This window comes from Hippocampus zosterae, chromosome 1, assembly GCF_025434085.1.
Source record: "Hippocampus zosterae strain Florida chromosome 1, ASM2543408v3, whole genome shotgun sequence".
In the NCBI taxonomy this organism is placed as follows: Eukaryota; Metazoa; Chordata; class Actinopteri; order Syngnathiformes; family Syngnathidae; genus Hippocampus; species Hippocampus zosterae.
This window is the reverse complement of record NC_067451.1, coordinates 8,016,829-8,032,585: the sequence shown is the minus strand read 5'-3', so window position 1 is coordinate 8,032,585 and position 15,757 is coordinate 8,016,829. Positions and strand designations below refer to the sequence as shown.

The 15,757-nt window shown below is 46.2% G+C and overlaps 3 protein-coding genes across 6 annotated transcripts; all 3 read right to left on the bottom strand.

Moving 5' to 3' along the window:
• Positions 1-18: 18 nt before the first annotated feature.
• Positions 19-5,271, bottom strand: lpcat4 (lysophosphatidylcholine acyltransferase 4). 2 transcript variants are annotated; one of them, XM_052061594.1, is made up of 13 exons: positions 4,876-5,271; positions 4,275-4,638; positions 3,835-3,947; positions 3,685-3,745; positions 3,438-3,496; positions 2,690-2,724; positions 2,556-2,610; positions 2,388-2,470; positions 1,235-1,360; positions 1,015-1,165; positions 845-961; positions 618-753; positions 19-445 (listed from the first exon to the last, which is right to left on the bottom strand). In XM_052061594.1, exons 1-13 carry the CDS (start codon positions 4,969-4,971, stop codon positions 306-308), a joined length of 1,536 nt encoding a protein of 511 aa, XP_051917554.1. In that variant the 5' UTR covers positions 4,972-5,271; the 3' UTR covers positions 19-305. The 2 variants fall into 2 exon arrangements, with proteins under 2 accessions (XP_051917554.1, XP_051917564.1); XM_052061604.1 differs by having other exon boundaries at positions 845-937; positions 4,876-5,259.
• Positions 5,272-6,245: 974 nt separating this feature from the next.
• On the bottom strand, positions 6,246-8,501 carry emc4 (ER membrane protein complex subunit 4). The gene is made up of 5 exons (XM_052061912.1): positions 8,332-8,501; positions 7,344-7,458; positions 7,112-7,265; positions 6,854-7,014; positions 6,246-6,676 (listed from the first exon to the last, which is right to left on the bottom strand). The coding sequence occupies exons 1-5, from the start codon at positions 8,433-8,435 to the stop codon at positions 6,641-6,643; spliced, it is 570 nt and encodes a 189-aa protein (XP_051917872.1). The 5' UTR covers positions 8,436-8,501; the 3' UTR covers positions 6,246-6,640.
• A 714-nt stretch (positions 8,502-9,215) lies between these two features.
• On the bottom strand, positions 9,216-14,949 carry si:cabz01101003.1 (ubiquitin carboxyl-terminal hydrolase CYLD). 3 transcript variants are annotated; one of them, XM_052061437.1, is made up of 17 exons: positions 14,836-14,949; positions 14,408-14,599; positions 14,180-14,294; positions 13,957-14,114; positions 13,428-13,892; positions 13,247-13,352; positions 12,593-13,038; positions 12,277-12,442; positions 12,052-12,193; positions 11,847-11,972; positions 11,578-11,669; positions 11,432-11,495; positions 11,090-11,276; positions 10,897-11,005; positions 9,989-10,107; positions 9,704-9,911; positions 9,216-9,636 (listed from the first exon to the last, which is right to left on the bottom strand). In XM_052061437.1, the coding sequence occupies exons 2-17, from the start codon at positions 14,576-14,578 to the stop codon at positions 9,452-9,454; spliced, it is 2,859 nt and encodes a 952-aa protein (XP_051917397.1). In that variant the 5' UTR covers positions 14,579-14,599; positions 14,836-14,949; the 3' UTR covers positions 9,216-9,451. The 3 variants fall into 3 exon arrangements, 2 of the variants coding, with proteins under 2 accessions (XP_051917397.1, XP_051917408.1); XR_007961825.1 differs by lacking the exons at positions 9,216-9,636; positions 9,704-9,911 and having other exon boundaries at positions 11,080-11,276; XM_052061448.1 differs by lacking the exons at positions 9,216-9,636; positions 9,704-9,911; positions 9,989-10,107 and having other exon boundaries at positions 10,685-11,005; positions 11,080-11,276.
• Between the last annotated feature and the right edge of the window lie 808 nt (positions 14,950-15,757).

The window sequence follows — 15,757 nt, the reverse complement described above, 5'->3', positions numbered from 1 at the left end:
TGACAAGACAAAAGCTCGTGTAAAAATGTTTATTTGGATTTAAAGCCCTTTTTAATATCCCAACATTTGGAAGAACAAATTACTTTTTTTAAACGTAACAGGACTTTTTTTATACAGGTTGCCCTTTTAAAAGTATTCACAGATAAAACAAGAACATTTGTGTTAAAGGCACAATCGTGAACATGCACACAAAAATGCAACAATACAATGTTTAGTTAGAATTACTTTGATAAAGTGTCTCTTTTCGCTGAAGTAAAACAAAGCTGCAGCTACATGTTTTTGTACAAAAAAGTGTATATGAACCATCATATCACTTTTTTGTTGCCATTAAGCATGATTCCGTTGTTGTTAACCAGCAACGGACGTGTCGCCCAGCCGGGCTGCAGGTGCTCGCTCATCACTTTCTGATAGGTCGGGTGGCTCATCAAAGCTCGCACAAGGTCATCTGAGAAGCCAGTCGTAAAATGCCAAAATCAATAACAAGCTATGACTTCAGACAACAAAACTCACTGGAGGGCAAAAAATAAATAAATCAGCATAGCTTGATCTTTTTAGTTGTTGTTTTAGTAGAAGTAGGTGCACACTGTTTTTGCCACCTTTGGCCATATTAAAATTACCTTGACTTAACTGGCCACCACTGGAAACCTCAGAGTAGAGCTGTGCAGTGTGATGCTGACGTAAACCCAGCAGTGCCCCCATCAGGCCAGACAGATCATCGGCACTCAGACTTCCTTTCCCCTCTTCGTCAAACAACTGGAAGGTCAAGGGCAATTGATCACAGTGAACACCCGTTTATGGCATTTATTCTACAGTACGTTGGATATCAATGTTGTCAAGTAGTTACATTGAAGGCCGTGCGCAGGAGTGACTGGATGTCAACGAGTCCAGAGAGAGCGGCCATATTCAGATAGATTCGTCTCAGGTCCACCACTTTTTCCTGAAAACCACCAGACAGAGCAAGCTAACGCACATCACGCCACAGAGATGACGCCACAACAGACATCCTCGGAGTACCTCGGAGTAGAGCCCGCAGACTCTCTCCGCTGTCTGCCGGTCGGCGAGTCCCAGAAGGGAAGAGAGTTCTTCGGCTCCGACCAGAGTGGATCCTGACTGACACTTGTCAATCATTCTGTCCAGCGCGGCTTCCATTTCACTTGCTTGCAGGCTGATGCACACAAATTACGGGTGGTTGTTGACAAACGTGACAAAATGTCCTAAATAGACGCTCTCATACCCGGCCTTGCGCAGCAAAGTCAGCGCTTCCCTCCCGGGCGACGGCAGCGGGAGAGAGAGATGGCCCACTCTTTGGACGGGCACGCCACCCTCCATCACGTAGTCCGTAGCCGGGACGCCCAGTGCTCTAAAACGCAGCGCCAAAAGATGTTTGACTTTCCATGTGCACTCTTTTACGCTGTCAAAATGGCACCAAATACAGTGCAGAGTACAAAAAGACCACAAGAAGGATTTCCCCTCCTGCTGTTTTTAAAATTGTCTTTAATTTGAAATAATTCAGTGATTATAATTTAAACCCAAAACCAAAGAGAAAATGCACACGTTATGTACATCGTATTTTTAATCGACGTCTTTGAATCGATCATAAAGGTCATTATTTTTAACCTGTGAGCGACTTTTGTGTGCAAAGTGGCAGGAAATGGTTGATTTTAACGATGTCAAGAACATTTTAAGTTTAGGAATTTTTGGTAGGAAAAAGCGCTCTTCTCCCAAGTCAAGTTTTAAACAATGAACATGCTTTGTTCCAGTTCAATTTGCAAGCAGGAAACATGTTAGCTATCCAGATACAACTAATGATAGAAGCGTGGATCAGACAAATGGAGACAGCAAACTGAAAATGAATCGCATTTCCCTGTATTGCCTCAAGGGTGAGCCGGCACTATCATAAGCCATCTCTAAATCACCGATTCCCAACCTCTGCGCCGTGTATCATTCATTCATTCATCTTCCGAGCCGCTTGGTCCTCACTAGGGTCGCGGGGGTGCTGGAGCCTATCCCAGCTGTCTTCGGGCAGTAGGCGGGGGACACCCTGAATCGGTTGCCAGCCAATCGCAGGGCACACAGAAACGAACAACCATTCGCACTCACACTCACACCTAGGGACAATTCAGAGTGTTCAATCAGCCTGCCATGCATGTTTTTGGAATGTGGGAGGAAACCGGAGCACCCGGAGAAAACCCACGCAGGCCTGGGGAGAACATGCAAACTCCACACAGGGAGGCCGGAGCTGGAATCGAACCCGGTACCTCTGCACTGTGAAGCAGACGTGCTAACCACTGGACTACCGGGCCGCCTCTGTGCCATGTAACGCAGCCCAAATTAAATGAATAAACTTTTTTTTTTTTAATGATCATCTATCTACTTCGAATAATTACTTTGCCATGAGCTTCTGCACATTGTCAGCGAACAGGTTGGGATCGTTCCTCTCCTCCGGCGAGGGATGGTAGACAGGCAGGAACTGAAGCACAATATTTTGTTAAATTAAACAGCACAATGACACCCAAACCCGACCCACCCACACACACCCACACCCACATACAAACCTCCACAGTCATGTTGGTGTATAGTTGCGATGTAGTATGCCACAGCGCTTCAACCCTATTAGACGGACGACAAACATCAGCATTTGCACAAAAAACCCCCCCCGAATGGCACCACAAGCCCGGCGAGAACTCACCATGTTGTCCCTTTGTACGTCCAGCGAACCGTGTCCTGAAGCACAAAACCGTGTTGGAAGAGACGATTCAAAACAACACGAAGAACAAGTTCACTTCAGTAATAGTGCCGACTGACGATGCGCCATTTTTTTTTCCGTCCAATCAGATTTGAACCTCGTTGTGTTACTATGTCAATCCGATCCGCCCACGGCTTTCATAATGAGTCGTGCTTGCCCTCGCAACTTCAGTTCTTCTTCAACCAATCGCATTTCAAATTCGCTTGGGCCTCGATGACTAAAACTAAAATAAATAAAAATAAATATAATATAAAAAAATAAAATAAAAATTATTTCTTCAGATTGGTTGGCCAGAGCAAAAACCTCAACTGGCAAAACACATCTTGCACACATTAGAACAGCAAATAATTCAGATTTAATTGAAAGATGTTTGTTGTTTTTTTTCTCTTTCTTCTTTCTTCTTTCTACATACATTCTTGCTGCTGGAGGCTGTAAATTTCCCCAGTGTGGGACGAATAAATGATATCTTATCTTATCTTAGATTCTTTGGTGAGTATCAAGCATAGTGCGCCACCATCCGAATATTTGTGTCGCTAAATAAGATATGCAAAATAGACAGAACATGCTCACGCCACCGCGAAAAGACTCCCAACAAAATATTTTTTCAATCCATTCAATTAAAAGCCAGCATTGTTGTTATTTTTGATGCAGCATGTGTGTGATTGAGGCGAAGAGCCAAGTCTCTACTCACCAATTTGTTGGGGTAGCGCAACAAAACTGGTTGGACTGGGACTCCGCATAGAAAAGCACCTGCCGGTAAGCAAGAAGGTAGAAACTCGTCAAAAGGAGAGGAACAAAATGACTGAATGACTTCGGCAAACACCACGCCCTTTTTCCCTCCTCATGCCAATCATTCCAGAAGAAAGCCTCGAGTGCCGCATCGAGGACTGGATCGTTGCGACCGACCGTCTCGAGCGGCTCACGTCGACTCTACTCACCGGGTTTAAACTTGATCAGAGCGCTGCCGTTTGTGGTGGTGCCCTCAGGGAACATCAGCGTCTGGCCGAGAGTCACATGGGGGAAAAACACACACGCGCCCAAGAGACTTTTATCAGCGGTCACTGGTTTGAATATTTGTGGCGTCTTACCTGAGGCCAGTATCCGTTGGAGGTGATTCTCTCTGTGAGTTGGGCAGCGGCCTTCTTCCTGGAATCCGGGTCGCTCCTGCTCACCAGCACCGACTGGTTGAACTCCAGGAGCGCTAACACGAAAGCAGTTCATCAACACGCATACAATGGGTGGAAAAAGTCTGCACAGCCCTGGTCACATGACAGGTTTTTGTGATAAAGAGGATTTAAATCAAGTGCTTTCATTTCTAAACTTTTGATGCCATTAATGTGAAGTCTAACTTGTACGAATCAAAGGATTTTGGGGTCCTCTTTTACAACATGACACATTGCACTCTTAATAAGAGGTTGTGCACACATGTGCAACCACATTATGTCAATTGTTGTTGTTTTTTTTGGGGGGGGGTTCTACTGCTTGAAAGAAGAGTTCATTTGCCCCGCCTCAATTTGATCCGACTCACCTCCGATGACAGGCAGGCTGGTGTTCTCCGAGCGGGACACGACGGTGGGCAACTGGGTGGTACACAAAACTAACATGTCCAGAAAGGTGCTATGGGGAGCCACCACCAGCACGGGGGCATCCTTCAAGTCAGCTCGCCGACCTTTGACCCGGACCCACACGAACCCCAAGGAGAAGAAGACGGCCCGGCTCAGGAGCCAGACCATGGGATGGAAAAGCCAGCGGCGCCAGCCCGTCACGGGGCGGGCGCGGTCTTCCGCCGACAGGCCCGCCAGGCGTAAGCGGGCCAGAGGCCACATAAGGAGGAAGAAGAAGATCACCAGGACCAGCCGAACCGGGAACAAAAAGCTTCCGAGGATCAGGCCCTTGGGAGAGAACAAGCCCAGTGGCCGTTTAGAACTCCAATCCACAGTTTGTTGTACATTGATAGGCGGAGAACATGTCAATATTTGCACATGAAATATGACAGTAAACAAATAGCTTTACTCCAACATGGCAGCCATGTTGTCCACGTAAAGATGTCGAACATGCACCACAGCGTTGCCAAAACACCAACAAGCATTCTCGGTCATGTGTGGAAGAAGTTGAGGAAAAGTGCTTACCCGAATCCTTTGGAAGCGGCTCATCGTCACCTTGTGAAAGAACGGATTCGTGGACCCATGAGGGGACAGGTGGACGCGACGCTCCAACTTCTCCATGGTGACGACAGCAACCCACCCCCCCACCTAAAAAGGCTCTGGGTCTCAGGTGAAGATGAGGAGTTGCCGAAGTGAGCGCGACAGAATTCAAGTCAACACGAGCTGAAGCTCAAAAGAACTTGTCAAACAAGCGAAAGGAACATACTGACTGGTGCACGTGTGGAGGGGAACTCGGTATGTAGGTGTGTGTGCGCACACACGCTGCTGGAAAGGTGACAAATAAGCGGCCGCGGTGTGTGACATCACGACACGCCACTTTCCTGTCTCACGGATGGTCGGACCGGTCTGAGGGATCTATTTGGGGGCTCGCCAAATCCGGTTCCTGCAAATATTATTATTGTTGATGTTAGCCATAAAAATGCGAGTTGTAAAAAAATATACAGTATAAATCAAATTTACAAAGCTAGATAGCGTCCTTCAAATCCATCGTGAGGGTTATTTAACAAGTGAATCATCACCTCGTTAGTGTAACCGATTTAATCGACAATTTATGTCGTAAACTTTTCGGCTAACACTGAAATCAGTGCTAATGTTCCTGGCTAGAGCGTTTTGTTGTCAGTTATGCGCACTCGGTGGCGCCGTGAAAAATGTTGAAACCTTTGGTAGTTTTATGTGTTCTGTTGTATATTATTTTGGTAATTTTATGTTATATGCTCTGTAATGTACTTTGTTACAGGTGTTGTGAAAGTTCTTTAAAAAGACTGAAAAAAGCTTAATTTTATTCATAGCCTGCCAAAGTGTTTTGCTTACTGCTAACCAACCTGAACATGTGCAATCAGATGGAATCGTCAAACATGAGATTAGTGAACGGTGCCTATTAACATAAAAAATAAATTTATGGATCCAGTACCTTTTGATTTATCCATCCATCCATTTTCTGAACCGCTTAATCCTCACTAGGGACGCGGGGGGTGCTGGAGCCTATCCCAGCCGTCTTCGGGCAGTAGGCGGGGGACACCCTGGATCAGTTGCCAGCCAATCGCAGGGCACACTTATATTTTTCAAAATAAAGCCTTTGCACATTTTACATATTTTAAGACTTTATTAGTCAACTTTGATGTTGTTGAAGTCATTTGCCTTGTTTCCGGTACCTCTGTTCAGTTACATCATGGAACAATTTCCTTTACATTTTATTTAAGACTGTTTGTGCACATTACATTTTCTCTAAGTGTGAAGCAATTTTTGTAGTTCTTGCTGTTTATTTATTTATTTTTAAATCCAAAACACATCTCTGCTTTCACTCTTCATCATGTGAATGTAAACAACGACAAGTCTTTTGAAATCAAGGATTTATTTCAAGAGGGCAAATCTGTATAAATTAAAGAGTTTAGTGACACATTTCTGGCTGATGGAGTAAGAGGAAGCAGATGAAGAGAAATGACTCCTGTCAGAACACAGGCATACTAAAAAAAAAATCTTGGTGTCAGGTGAGGCATGACATTCCATGAAACATGCAGAGGAAACGCGCACACACACACACGCACGCACACACGCAGACTGATAAACAACATCTCTGTCCAAAAAGAAACAAGGCAAAAACAAAGTAAGACATTGCCAAAAATGCTGGCTGCTGACAGCGCATCGAAGGCTCCCTCCTGCGCCGGGGTCGCAATGGCTGCCGCAACAGATGCCGGAAATAGTTGACTAACGAGTCTATGCGCCGTCCGCTTCATAACACCATCCCTCCGCCCATCATTTCCATCCTCTGTGAGAACACACGTTTTCGTCAATGTCATTACTCATCCAATCTAGATGATGAAATGCAGACACGTGAGTGGCTTTTTTGTTGCATTTTGGAGCATTCCAGCTCAGCGGACCATTTAAGTAAAGGTATCCCCATATGACCCTTTGAAATGTCATAAGTGCGTCTGTTTTAAGCTACCTGAGGAGGCTCAATGAAAGCCAGCCAATCGGACGAGTGTGTGGGTAGCAGCCCCATTGACTGACACTTGTAGACGGCCAACGCCGAGCCCAGCAGGTTACCCACCAAGTAGACCAGTCCCTGAAGCCACTGTTGACTGGAGCTCTCCAACAGCTTAAAAGCTGCTCAAGACACAAGAGGAAGACAAGGAGAGAATGAGGTGCTAAATTGCGCCCCCTTGAGGAGAGGCCACCATGTTCCGCGAGGAGACACACTCACTGGCAGACATAGACATCAGAGCCTGAATGGGCCTCCAAGCCATCATGCACACCATCATAATGGGGAAGATGGAGATGGTGTTCCCTGACATGTACATGATGAACAGGTTCATGGGGATCTGTTTGAGAGGGCCCAGGGCAACATCCCAGCATCGCTGGCAAGACAAGAGGAAGAGCGGTCAACAATCCACTGACAGAAAAAAAAAATGCACAGCCGATTTATACAAACTCACCTTCTCCACCAGATTCTTGTCCGTTTCCTGAATGCTGGTGTCGGGAACAGGCTTCTCTGAATAGCCAATGGGATAAACGACATCTCCCTGGCCGGCCTGGCGGTCGCTACGACACCTGGAGCAAAGCAGCGCCGCTGTCATCTCAACAAAGTCAAACTAAATAGTGTTCATCTGCAAAGTTCAGTAAAGAATTCTACATTCACGTCAATAACATATTTCATCCTTTAGGCCCTTTATGACAGATTGGATTGAATACACCTTTGTCAAATGTGCTGTATGTACACATACACCACAGATGAAATTTCTTCCCTCTCAATATAAAATAAGAGATGAAAAGTGTCTGTAAAGGGGTGCCACAAGTGTTTGCTTCAGAACTACTTATTTTCCTGAACGCGTTCAGTAATGGTGTCAGAAACAGTTTTCGGTAATTTATCAGATATGGATTTCTATTTTTTCAGTTGATCTAGCTCCGTGAAACCTACAATTTGATTTCTGTGTAATCCAAAGCACTCTTGCTAAATTTAAAACTGGTTACATCTTTTTGTACAAAATTAAACAATTTCTTTCTCTATATTGAATACCTCACCTGAACTCAATATTGACAGTGCAAGCTATATTTTTATTGATTTTGGACTATCAAGATACTATTTATATGCATGCTCCCTCCTCTACATTAAAACGACAAAGTTTATGCTGGGAACAGATTACTAGCCATGGGTTCATTACCTGTCACTTGTGTCAGAATATTATCTGGACCTTCTTGGCCCCGAGAGAAGAGCAACAGTGTTTACTCACAAATACTTACTTCACAAGCTAGTTGCTTGTTTAACAAATGTGCTTGTCTTGAAATGATTCAGTTAAGAGCGAATAATACTCTGTTGGCTCTTGCTGCCATCTTGTGAGATCTGTGGGCAATTATAAACCTCTACAGCGCATCACGAACGTGCGAATTTCCCCTACATTGTAATTACATCTCGTTTACATTTACCTAGTGTTGCCTAAACTCAGCTCCAGAGCCCACTTCATCCTCCTGGAACCGGCTCCTCCTCGAGTGGACAAAATTCCCCCTCCTTGTCCGCCTGGAGATGCCATGGCAGCTGGATAGACCGCAATATAGGCCTTCTGAAGATAAAAAGAGACACTCAAACATAAATGATCATTTACATTTTGAATGAATAAAAATACAAAGTATTTGAAGTTCCATGTTTTGTGGACTATAATTCCACGGCTTTTACTGATGTTTTCAAGTTTCGTCGTGGTATTCGTACGTTATGCAGATACAGTACAGAATTCAAGTCGGAATTTTCGTTTCCTGTTTTCTCACTGGTTCTGCCTAATTCAAAGGCCGTATTTTGAGTTAGTTCACTACTTTTAACGACTTTTGCCAACCCGGAGCTTGGCGTGACGTCACGGTAAAAGGTCACCTGCATTATTTCATTTAGTGGCGACGTTTAAACATCACTCGACAGAGCAGGTGCTTTTTTAAATCGTTTTGCAACACTCGCCAGATCCGTCAAATTGTTTTTTTCATCATCTTGCTTGTGTCAAGAGCGACGCTGTAGCCTCAATTAGCAACCGCTGCTAGCACGCCACCTCGAAAAAGCCAAAACGAGCATGTCCCCGCGAAAGAAGCTGCGGTAAATTACAACAATCCGACTTTGTGAACAAACGAGCCTTTCAATTCCATTGAATTCTCTGTTTACCTTTAAAAAATGTCCAATACGAGGCTAGCGATTATTTCAGGACGATGACAGGAGACTACTCTTCTTCCCTGCTTCCGTCGTCCAATTGAATTGACAAGTTTATTACGCAAGGACTCACGGTGCCCCCTTGTGGTTATTCAGAAGTATTCCATTGTCCACATCAAATTAGTTAAATTAATTTAGCTTTTATTTTGATCCTTTGTTGTTGCCGCCAGTTAATAAGTCAACCCATGAACAATTCAAGTTTGGACATCATGGCTATCGTAGTGCAAACATTCAAAACAGTGAAACATGACATCACACATCATAAAATGGCAGTGCAATTGTCATTGTAACACGTTAACGGGTTGTTGTCATCAGTCTCGTGAAAGACTTGAGACATGTTTTTTGGAGGAGTTGTACTTGTCACTTGTACAGGCTGAGTTCGGGGCTGTGGTACAAACACATGTAAGAGTCACACAAGAGCCGGCGGGCACGCTCCGGGAGGGTGGCGGGATCCACCCTGCTCAGCTCCTCCTCCGACAGGCTGAGGTAGCACCCCACCTCGGGACACGGCCTCACCAAGGGGACGTTGAAGCCATTCTCACCTCCTGGATAAAAATCTGTCCAGTTAATTCAGGCTTTTTGACGAGAATAAACACTGAGTCTGTCTCTCACCTTGGCGGTCAGCCATGCTGTCAAAGAAGAGCCAATCGGAGGGCAGAGGCCCGTGTTTGACGAAGCTGACGTAGTGGCTGGTCTCGATGCACGTCACGGCAAACAGAAGCATCTGCTGGCGAGTGCAGTCGAGGGGGGCATTCCACGTCCCCTCTGGGACGATCATCTCCAGCGGGCAGTGAGATGTCCGCCTCCTGTGACTATGAACCTGATGGGAAAGACGAGCTTTGATTCCTAAGACGCCTTACAGTCAAGCGGCCCGGCTTCGGGGCTGAGCCCACGTACCTGAGTGTTACAGGTGTTGCAGTACTGTTTGAGGTGTCCCGGTGTGATGTCTCGGTCTTCGTAACACTCGGCACACTCCCACCGGGCTAAAGCCTGACAGATGCTGCACTGCCTCAAAGCTAAACAAATGCACGTGCGCGCAAACAACACCCACATTACATGCTAACAAAAGGGAGCATGCCGCTATAAAAATACAACAATGGGATCAAACATTAGGGCTGCAAAATTAATATAATTTTTAAAGAAATGGTTTCCATGGGAATGAATGGGAACAAACCAGGAATTGGCGAAATTGAATGTTGACTCTCAACAGGAAACTTTAATTTAGTTGGAGATCTACAGTATGTTCAAATATGGTCAATTTCATAGTTTTGACAAATTGGTGCGTGGGAGCCGCGAGGCAAATGACACCTCAAGATTGAAAGTCTGGATATTTTTGAGACAATAACAAATGAAAATCGTTTGATTCTATACATTTGAGTGAGCCTGTTTATTTAAAAACGGATCGCCGTCATGCTTCAGTTCCTAAGTAATTGGTCAACCGTGAAAGTAAATGCATTCGGATTCATTTCCACCAATTAAACCGCTCAGGCAGCTCATCGTTTTACTTATTGCATCACTCAGCTCAAAGAGCAACCATTTTAAGCAATTACAGGAGTAAATCAGCATTTTTGAGCGTGATTTGAGGGCGGGGTGTTATGTCGTTAAGCAACGGTATATGAACACAATATTGATCACATTTGAACTGGAATGATGTGGTGTATGACTTTTTTTTTTTTTAGATTTCCGGAATAGTTTCAAATATGGAACGTTTCAAAAATTCCCCAGTTGAACTTCCCATGGAAATTGACTGGAAACTTTGGTATCCTTTTCAACCCTACTGAACATTGGGATCAAATGTCAGTTACTGTCATCCAGCAGGTCTGTGATATCCAGGCTGAAGGTGGGTAAGATGATGTCAAACATCTTGAAGTCCTTCCCAAAGCGGGGCATGAGCAGAAGGAGGCAGGACGGAGCCTGTGGCGATGGGGGGTGGGGGGGGGGTCAAATACAATAGAAGGATTTTACCAGTCACAACGGCCGTGCCGTACCTCCGCTTACCTCGGCTAACTTGAGTCCGGCGTGGAGGAAGGAGGACTCCAGCAAGGTTTGGACGCTGGCCACCCTCATGGGGCTGAACAGCGGCGAGGGCAGCAAAACGGAAGCGTCAGCAGGGGAGGGCGAACGAGGAACGTGAGGAGGGAAGAGCTGGTATAAGTGACACTCCTGTGGCTTTTGAGACAACGATCTAGATGGGCAGAAAGACACATACGTCATTCATCCCATGAAGAAACGTAAATTGTCACAGCAGCAATAAATAAGATGTTGCTTGGTGGTATATGGTAAGACGATAATAATAATAAAAATCAGTCGGAAGAGAGAAGCGTGGAGGTGTGGCGCCACCTGATCCTGAGGAGCGGCTCGATGCGGAGGAGCAGGAAGAGCTTGTTGAGGAACTCCTCTGGGTCTGCGCATACATGAAAGGCAGAGCGGTGTGGCGGCATTCCTCGTGCCCAAACAGGAAGTGCATGGCACACTTGCTCATTTACCTTTCTCTTGGCTGGTGAAGCCTTCGTCTTGGTTGGATGCCTCCAATAGTCGCCTCAAGGCCATGGTCTTGCTCGCGCACACGTAGCCGTACCTGCAAAACCGGCAGGCCTTATGGAAAATGTCAGCGTTCATATTGTCTAATTATTTACCTCATAGAACATGAGTGAACATGAATTGAGCGAAAAAGGCTCCGACAAGCTCTTTCGTCGCTTTTCCCAAGCACCCTTCCTCGGTCAGAGGTCAGACCGAGTTTGAGTGACAGACAGACCTGCGCAGGGGGTTGACGATCTCGCAGCGCAGCAGGTCTTGAGCTTGACCTGAGCTCGGGTCCGCTTCCGTGTCGTCCGAGGGCCAGAACAGCAGCCAGTCTGCCGAGCTGCAACAGGAGAAGAGGCTGCGGACGGCGAGACGGAGTGAGATCAAGTGTCATATTAGAGGCTTCTGTGAAGGCGGGATCTTAGTCAGCAAGGCACCTGAACAGCGTGGCGTCCAGGTAGCAGGAGTTGAGGTGGCCCTGGATGCCTTTCTTCCAGCCCTGGTACAGTTCCTTGGCCTCATCCCCGTCGGCGGGGAGAGTGTCATCCTCCACGCGCTCGCTGTGCCACTCAGCGAAAGCTGTCCGCCAAAGCCAAAACTCAACTCAACTGCTGCACACCCCACGCCCCCACGGCAAAAAGTGCACAACGCAACCTGCTCACCTATGGAGTTGCAGCGCTCCACTTGATTGACACGAGCTTCGGGAGCGGGGAATCTGGAATCTCGCCGACAGTTAGCGACCTTGACGAAGAGCCCCTTGTTAGGCGGGCAGTGGAAGTGGCGCTCGCCAAGGTACGTGCCGTCGGATGCTGTCGACACCTCCTGCTCCTGCGTGGGCAAATGTAAGCGGCACTTAACTGCACAATCATGTCAATACATTTTCCCTTACGTACACCGTTGTCAACTTGCATAAATAAAAGTTTTCTCAATCTGAATCAAGCACTCGGCTGCAGGAGGAAGAGGGCGAGGTCAATTTACCAGCTCGATGCCTGCCACTGGCTCGTGAACTCCCTCGATGTGTCCAATCCAGCGGATCACACCGTAAAGCGGTGGGTTGTTGACTTCCACCATGGAGCCCACCTCCAGGTTTTCTACATCGTCCACGAACACACCCTGGTCCGTATCCGGCGAGCCAGGCGGCGAGGGTGGGGCTTGAGTGCCGTTGGTGTGCTGCGCCACTGCCAGGTCGGCGGGTTTGGGCGGTGGCTGCGGCGGCGGGGGCGGGGGTGGAGGCAGGTGATCGTAGAGCGGCTTTGGCGGCGGTGGAGGAGGAACTGGTTTGAGGGGTTTTATGGTGGGTGGCAACAGAGCCACTTTGGAGGCAGAGGTGGGCGTCAACGCAGGGGCCGGTTTGGTGGCAGGTGGCGAGGTCTTTATGATGGATTTGAGTACCTGGGGGGCAGGGATGGCGTGATGCTTGGACTCTGCGGGTGATAACAAGTGTAAGGCATCATTTGTAAACCATTCAGGAACAAACAAACAGTGCTTAGAGGGCCATGCCTTCTCTCAAAATGAGACGTGATTCAATGAGAACAAATCACTCATGGTTATAGTGCACTGGTGTCACACTCAAGGGGCCAGATCTGGAATCACTTCATTTCATTGAAAAGCATCCAAATAGAATTCCTTTACCTGGGGACACCTTAGAGACGGGCAGCAGTTTTCCATAGAGGGCAGAAGGAATTTGGCAGAGCTTCTGTCCTCTGCAATGGCCGTCCCAGTTGCCCATAGGAGTGTCCTGAAACATGAAATGGTCAATGATTCACATTCTGCCCATCGTTAAAGCGTCCCTGGAATGAAGGAAACGACTAACCAGCAAAACGCCCACGTAAATCGATGAGGAGGGCTGATGGGGCAGCGGACCACAGAAGCGCACCTCTCCGCTTACGGTTGAGCCCTCCATGGAGATGGTAACCCGCTGACCCACATTGTACGGCAGGGGCCACGCGGTGCCGCGAAGCGGATGTTGAGTTCCGGTAGTTGCCTCCTCAGCCGGTCCACCGGACGACTGAGACTGAGTAGGAACGGTGGTTAGAGGCACATGGACGTGATGTGCGGCACCGCCGCCGGGCAGCTTCACGTGTGCGGGGCGACTGTTGCTGTGATGGTTGTGGACGGTACTGCGGCGGAAAGGGCGCTTCCTTTCTTGGTCGTCCGCCTCGTTGCCGCTGGACCAGTGTCTGACCTTGATGTGGCTGACCGGAAGGAAGACGGCACAGCCGTCAGGGCAGGTGAAGAGACCACCGCCGGTGCCCTTGCCTTTGCCCGCCGCGGAGCCCTGCGGCCCAGGAGAGGCGATTGAACGACCTGATCAATCGAAGAATAAGCAGAAGTGACTTTACCTTGAGTTGCACCCCAAAATACTGAGGTCTGCTCCCTGTCGTCAGCGGCCCGACATATTTGAGTTCGGCCTCAGCAAGCTCGTCCACTTGCTCCATTTGGACCCACAAGGGCGTACCAGCGGGTAATTTGGCCAAATCGTGCAGCTTCTCACGAGTGCCTGAAAAAAAAAATAGCACAACAAAGGCTCCCATTGAATCGTTCTATTGTCCGTTCATTACTTACGTAGTAATTCGAGGCGAGCCTCTTGGGCCACAGGCTCCAATAGGCCAACACAGTCCGTTGGGACTTCAACCAGAAACTTTCTTTCCAATTGTACAATGATGTCAAGTTCCAGCACCTGAGGAGAAACCAAGATGGGGACACACCTACTTGACACAATAACACCCTAAGTACTACTGAGGAAGAAAGTCGTTATATGTGAAGGTATTTGAAAATGGTGGTCAGTGTTACCTTGACATTTAGAAAGTCGACTGTGCTCCTACTCGATTGTCTGTCCGAGCACATGGACCCCCGCGGCAGCACGATGGTACCTTCCGAATGGCCCTGGACATGTTGTTCGGCCGACAGCAAGAATATTTTCGGGGGTCGTAATTTCCTTCTGGGGTCATGGGCTCCTGACATATTTCGTGTGGTTACTCTCACCTGGTCGACAGAAAAAGGAAAGCTTTCACTTACGATTTTTAAAAAATATTTTCAGTGAGAACCAAACACAGTAACGTCGCGCAAAGAGGTTCAGGTTAACCTTGTGCCAATTATCTTTCAGATTTAGTTGAAGCTTGCTTTTGGGACAAGTACTATATAGCCAACACGTTATTAATTTGAACAGAGTCGGACTATGTTTTCATTTTTTGATAAAAAGCCTTTTCGGCAAAACTTACCAACTCAAATGCCAATCAGTCAGAAGTCAGGAACTCTCACAACAAACCAAACGGTAAAGCCGGAAGCACAAAGACTGACAGCAGTGCTAACCAATTAAAAGACGTAAAAGTTCCACAGCCAATCAGGTAAAACATGGGCGTTTCTATGAGTGGTTTCTTTAAAACACTTCCTTAAGATACAAGTACAATTCGTAAAATATTGGCAAGCAACTGGCATTCATACTCACCGATATTTATTTCATTGAAATAAACATACGTAATAGTTTAGTTCACCTTGAAATGAAGCGGGATTTTAAATGAGTTCCTATTCATTTATGAAATCTATGGAACAAACTCCTCCAAGGTATATTTGTATGTCAAATGCATTTTTTTTCCATTTCAATTTTATTAGTATATAAATAGTATTTCCACATTCTGTACAACATCTAGCTCTAAAAATATAAATAATCTAACAGTATTTAAAAATATATATTACAACATTTTGCATTGCAATTAGAGCTGTCAAACGATTAAAATATTTAATCTAATTAAAAATGCAACTGTCACAATTAACTCAATTGGACTAAAAATTAATCGTGATTACTCACAGATTTTTTATCGTTTCTGAATTTTTTACATTTTTTGTCCTATTTTCCCCCATTTTAATGCTCTCATCAACATGGAATCATGAATCAGTTTTCTATGTGCCAAACGCAAATATTTACTAAAATAACAATTTCGATTTTCAATTTTACATGAACATTTTTCACTTGGAGCAGTTATTCACACATAATCTCTCACACAATATTACTCTCCATCAACAACAGTGAAAACAATATTTTGTCACAAAACAGCTGCTTTAACAGATTTTTTTATAAAATCAAAACAGAACAATATAACATTATAAAGTGCACATCTAAGGTAAACTAGTACTCAGCCTATA